Source organism: Elaeis guineensis, chromosome 6 (assembly GCF_000442705.2).
Source record: "Elaeis guineensis isolate ETL-2024a chromosome 6, EG11, whole genome shotgun sequence".
Taxonomy (NCBI): Eukaryota; Viridiplantae; Streptophyta; class Magnoliopsida; order Arecales; family Arecaceae; genus Elaeis; species Elaeis guineensis.
Window position 1 is genome coordinate 18,464,798 of NC_025998.2, and position 5,813 is coordinate 18,470,610.

Consider the following 5,813-nt stretch of genomic DNA (forward strand, 5'->3'; position numbering starts at 1 on the left):
GCATTCACATTTTATACAATGTATTTTGTTGCAAAGAGTAAAAATATAGAGAAAAAAATAGGAAACAACAAATAATGTCTTCTACTAGGTAGAAAGATTTTATTGTTAAGGCTATGAATATCTTAAACATGCGTGCTCAAAAAAGAACCCTGTTTAATCTTTTTGGTGGGTTCATAACATAAAATTATGCCTGATGATTATAGTAATGGTAAATACATGTTATTAACACAAGAACAACAAAATACAACAAGATAGCACCTGAGCTCCCTAAAAATGGACACTGAGGGGTACATAGCAGATGCAATAGCATAGTCATCGATCATATGACTGTTCAAACAAAAAGGTATCTCCTGGTCCTATGTACTTGTATTTCTTTAATCAGAAAGACTCAAAAGACATTACCCTGCTTGAATTGTTCTTTCTTGTTAGACCACACTAAGACTCCAATCTCCATTGCTACTCAGATGAAGGGCAACATGTTCCTCAGTAAAATCTCAACTTCAGATTCATCATTAGGGTAAGAGATGAAGAACCAACAAATTTTCCCAACCCAATATATATCTCTGTGTGTGTGTGTGTGTGTGTCTATATATATATATAAACTTGTCGTTGTTATATATGTGATAATCCTGAAAAGGCTAACATAGACATCATGTATAACTCTTTCCTCAACTCCTAAAAGAAATGCAATATTCAATGACAATGCTGGACTCATGGCACCATGATAATGCACTAATACATTACAGACAAACTAACATATACAAACTCAATCATTTTCATCTACCATGAAAGGGGGCAACGAATATGCTCTTATGCAATTTAAAAAGTCAGTTCCTAAAAGGAGTTGTTGCTACATAACCAGCAAACTATTTTCAGTTGATTAAAGAAATAATAAGTGTGTGTGTTATTTTTTTTCCTCCAGAACAGCGTATCCGCCCATGTAAAAAATAACGCAATGGATAAATCTCAGTCAATAAATTTTCTAGCATGTCAAACTATTCAAAGAAATAATGTAAGAAAGGATGGGGGTAAAAAGAGCAAGAATATGAACAAGTTGTTCCTTTTTTTCTAAGTTTATCTTTCATTTAGTCATTATGGGAGTAATATCTCATAATCCTAAAACTACTTCAGAAACACCGACAAACCAATACTTCCACCATCAGAAACACCCAGCAATACTAAAGTTTGCCCCATCAATAGGACAGCAACAATGGAAAGCCCTGAAAAAATTCTGAAAGCTATAACAAGACCTACTTCTACTTTTGCTTGGATGCCTTCTTCTTCGGAGCTGCAGTGTTCACCTGCGGCTTCGGGTGGCGATCGGCCTCGCTCGGGTCCAACCATTTCAGCGGGTGGCGATTGAAAAAGGGCCAATTGGGTACCGTAATCAATGCAGTCAGGACAACTCCAGAACCATAGATAAGCATCATAATCTGGAAGGAGCCGATCGCATACCCGACTCCGAAAGCAACAACGCCGAAGACTACCAGCGAAATCAGCATAAAAATCTCCGAGCGCTTCTGTCCTTCCCAATCCATCTAGAAGGAAAAAAGGAAGAAAGAAACATATCAAAATTGGCCGAAAGAAATAGAACTTCGCATAAAAACCTTAAAAGAATGTAGAATATAACCAAAAGGAAACAAATTGCAGCAGGATGAGCGATCCATCCGCTGAAAATTAAGGTATCAAGCGCCCTAAGATGACAAAAATCACTAAAAGAAACAAAGGGATCGATCCATAACCCTAGATTGCAAATGCTTGAATAAAACATTCGATCAAGATTCAGAGTGATGTTTGAGAATATAAGAGGGGGAAGAACGAACTGGATTGGTTTGGATCGGACCGCAGAACGAGGAGGATGAAGGGATCGTGGGTTAGAAGGACTGGATCGAAAAAAAAAAAAACCCTGACGCAAAACTAACCCTAGCCCTAATCGCCCGATCGCCACGGATGAGGGGGGACGGAGACCTTTGCTTCTCACCGCACGGTCGGAACGAGGAGATGCGAAGAACGTCCAGTTGACCGGATCGGGTTGTACTGAGATAAGAGGTGGATGGGGTTGAATTGAGAATATATAGATACAGTAAAACTCCCTGGCTTGTCCGTATATAGAGATGGCAAAAAAGATTAGATCCATCAATTCAATTTATATTCAATTTATTATAAATAAATTTAAATTTAAATTAATAAATTTAAATTATAAATAAATAAATTATTTAATTTATTTATTAAATAAATTAAATTTAGATTTAAATTTTTCAATCCATCCAACCTATTTGATCTATTTATAATTTTTATTTAAAATATTTAAAATATGGATCTGTGATAAAATTTAAGACGTTCATTTGAATGCAGATTCACGGTACTCCATAAATTTTAGACATGGCCATCGAGAGTCCCAAAAGCTACCTTCCGTCTCTCCAAAATTCTCCTTGTGCCTTCCTTCCCCAAATCCCTCCCATGAGTGCCTCTGCCTCCTCCAGCGACCCACCGCACCATCCAACACGTTGTGGCAGGATGTGGCTTCACCATCCGATCTCCCCGTCCGCACCTCCACCTCCTCCGGCTACCCCTTATATCTCGCCAATACCCTAGGTCCCGTGGCTAGGGTTTTCCGTATTCTTCCCTCCTTTTCTTTCTTCTTGTAGCCGTTGTTTGGAGACTGTCAAGGCTAAGTTGACACTTCGGTCGGGCTTGCCACTTGCCAGAGTGAAGGAATCGGAGGTGAAGGAGGTGGTGGGGCGTTGACCGGAGGTGCTCCCCAACGCCACCACCTGCACCGCCGTCAAATCTCTTTTCCAACTTTGCTCCCTCCTCTCCCTTCTCGGTGACAACGGTCTTCCCCTCTCCACCCACTTCGCCACCATGCACGCCGTCTGCTTCCTCTGCTCCTGCTCCAACGGCCAGCGCCCAGTGGACGGCGTCGCCGTGGTCCATTATGCCCATGTGGTGGTGGTCGAGAGCTCGGTGGAGGGGCGGAGAGTTCGAAATAGAGCGCCAGAGCCGAAGCAGCCAAGAGAGTTTCGATCGAGCGAAGCGAAGGTGGCAAGAGCATAGTTGGGTGGAGATGCGGTGAGGGCGATGGGCGGAGATACGGCGAAGGCGGTCTGGCGGAGGCCAGCAGTTTTTATTTTTTTTATTTTTTTAAATAGATTATAAATGGGTTGGATTTTATTATTTTTTAATTGATTATAATCGGGTTGTAAACAGGTCGGGTCAGGTTATCCGCTTATTAAATAGGTCGGGTTCGGATTTTAAAGTTTGATCTGTTTATTTAAACAGGTCGGGTTCGATTCAGAATTTTTTGATCGATCTGTATATCGACTCGATCCGATTGCCACCTCTACCCGTAGAGCCGATCATATATTAAAGTAGGGCATAAAAATATCAAAATTCAAAAATATTCGGCCTAAAGCCAAATTAAAGTAAATATTTGTTGCAATGGTGATACCACATCAAATTTATCACAGCTCAATGAGAATGCTTACATTTCATTGATTACTGTGTATTTCATCGATTTTCATGATGATATCCATACTGTCCCTTCAATTTCTGACTTTTGATTGGTTTATTACAAATTTGATGCAGTATCACGTTGCAACGAATATGTACTCCAAATTAGGTTTGAGAACCGATCGACAATCAGCCATCCGAAACTAACTTGACCTACCAACAGGAAAACAATGTCTAACTCGAACAGTCTGATCATTGGAACCCAATTTCTAATTTATTTAGAATCATGCCATTATTTTATATACACATACACAATTTTTGGGTATATTATAATGAGTTATGGTACCAAAAGAAAATACAATAGACCCAAGATGTTACAACCTTATTTGAAGAAGAAGAAGAAGAAGAAGATTGGAGGCTGAGAAATCAAAACACAGGGATATAAACAAGAGTTGGACAAGGGCCTACCTGTATCGTCTATATTTGGTACCATGCAAGCTAAAATCTTTGTCAAACTTGAGGAGTTCAATAGGTGGGAAAAGAAAATTTTTTTGATAAAAATAGATTAAATTAGACATATGAAAAAAAATATTCTAGCAAATTTTCAAATTAGAATTGGGTGACTATTTGAAAGCTACCATGAGGAGAGATGTACTATGAGAAATGAGAGGAGACAATGATGGAAATGGAGTGAGACTGGTAAGTGGAGAGGTGGTTGTCCTTGCTGAAATGGAAAATCAAAATAAAATAAGCTGCTTGTAACGGTGTTTCGGTGAATGTGATTTGGGTGAAGGAGACCAGGGATGGACATAGTGTGAGGATCAATGGAAATGAAAGAGATAAATTGAGATCTGGATGATCAAGGAAGTGGATGATATGTCCTTAACAATATTATTTTGTTTCTCTAAGAATTCCATTAACCTAGTGTTAAGATAGATCCTATCGCTTAGCCGACTATCTCTCTTCCTCATTTTCCTTCCGATTAAGTGCATGGCGACTATCTTTTGTCATCATCTTCCTCCCGACTAAGTGTGTAATATTATGGATCGAGCCGATTTAGATGACAGGATATGTCCAAGTGGTATTTAATGACTTAGTTCGACGTTCAATCTATGACTAGCTGACAATATTCGATATCCAGACGGTGTCCGACCGACGATTTACTCAGTGTTATACCGACTATCTTAATCCTAAAGATCCGGGGATCAAACAACAGTTATCCAGCATGAGTATTAATTACTCACGATTGTGGGGCATAACAGTCATCCATGAACTATCCATTACTGGTCTTATGGCAGTTAATGAGGTAACCATCCAGTAAATGCCATAATCTCTGCATTTCGAATATTTAGGGACAAGAGTTACGTGATAACGACCTTCTTCGTCTTATATAAAGTGGTAAGTAAAGGGAGACTAGGTAAGTTTTATTCTGATCACAAACTTTTCACTCTCATTTTTGGCTATCTACTTTCTCTTTCTCCGACATAGGCATCGGAAATCCCCCGTCGGACAACTTCGGCAAGTGGACTTTGTTTTGTAGATTCTTGCCGCCTAGCACTCAGGGCTATTGGCACATTGCCGACCATTTTTTGGAGATTGGTAGCAACAGTTTGGCACGCCAAGTAGGAGAGAAAGAAAGAATATACCCCTCTATACGAACCACTATGGCTAAGACGAGAGCGTACAATGCTCCACCAGTTTTGCTCGACGCTCATCGCACTGTGACGCACCTCCAACGACCCACGCAGAGCCCAGTACTTTATGTTCGATGATCATCGTAGATCAACGTAGTTTGCTGCCTTGGTGCAGCAGGCGAAGATACTCACAGATGCTGTTCACAGTCTCCAGCAGACTGTGGAATAGCAGTAGCAGCGGCGGTGGTGGCCAGAGGAACCGACACCATGGGATGTGCCCTCTAGGCATAGCCGTCGGCCCCGTTCTCTATTCTGTCACTCAACTCGACACTCTCATCAGATGAGTCATCGACCTATCCAATACTCCATTCGCCCTGACTCCTGACACGCTCCACTTGTTGATCTCGAGTGTCACGCCCCAAATCCAGGACATAATACGGCCATGCTACCGAGGGATGGAGCCTACGATAACACGAAGCCAATCCATCATAATCATCTAAAATCCGTCAAATAAAAAATTCAATTCTATTATTCATCAAATAATCGAACCAATATTAGTTCAGAGCATCTAAATCCAAAAGCAAGTACTAACCCGATCTCAACATTCATAAATAACATAAATTCATAATTATAAAATAAATTAAACTTCTGTTGTCAAATTTTTCAGCTTGCTATGCCGATCTTCAAGCTTGAATTCTTTTTGCTGATCCTAACCTTATTTCTCTG

General features: G+C 40.2%; 1 protein-coding gene across 4 annotated transcripts; it reads right to left on the reverse strand.

The window, feature by feature from the left end:
* Nucleotides 1–1,046: 1,046 nt before the first annotated feature.
* On the reverse strand, nt 1,047–2,105 carry LOC105047128 (signal peptidase complex subunit 1). Of its 4 annotated transcripts, none has more exons than XM_073259299.1 (2): nt 1,969–2,105; nt 1,047–1,538 (listed from the first exon to the last, which is right to left on the reverse strand). In XM_073259299.1, exon 2 carries the CDS (start codon nt 1,536–1,538, stop codon nt 1,257–1,259), a length of 282 nt encoding a protein of 93 aa, XP_073115400.1. In that variant the 5' UTR covers nt 1,969–2,105; the 3' UTR covers nt 1,047–1,256. The 4 variants fall into 4 exon arrangements, with proteins under 4 accessions (XP_073115400.1, XP_019706794.1, XP_073115401.1 ...); XM_019851235.3 differs by having other exon boundaries at nt 1,982–2,098; XM_073259300.1 differs by having other exon boundaries at nt 1,923–2,056.
* Between the last annotated feature and the right edge of the window lie 3,708 nt (nt 2,106–5,813).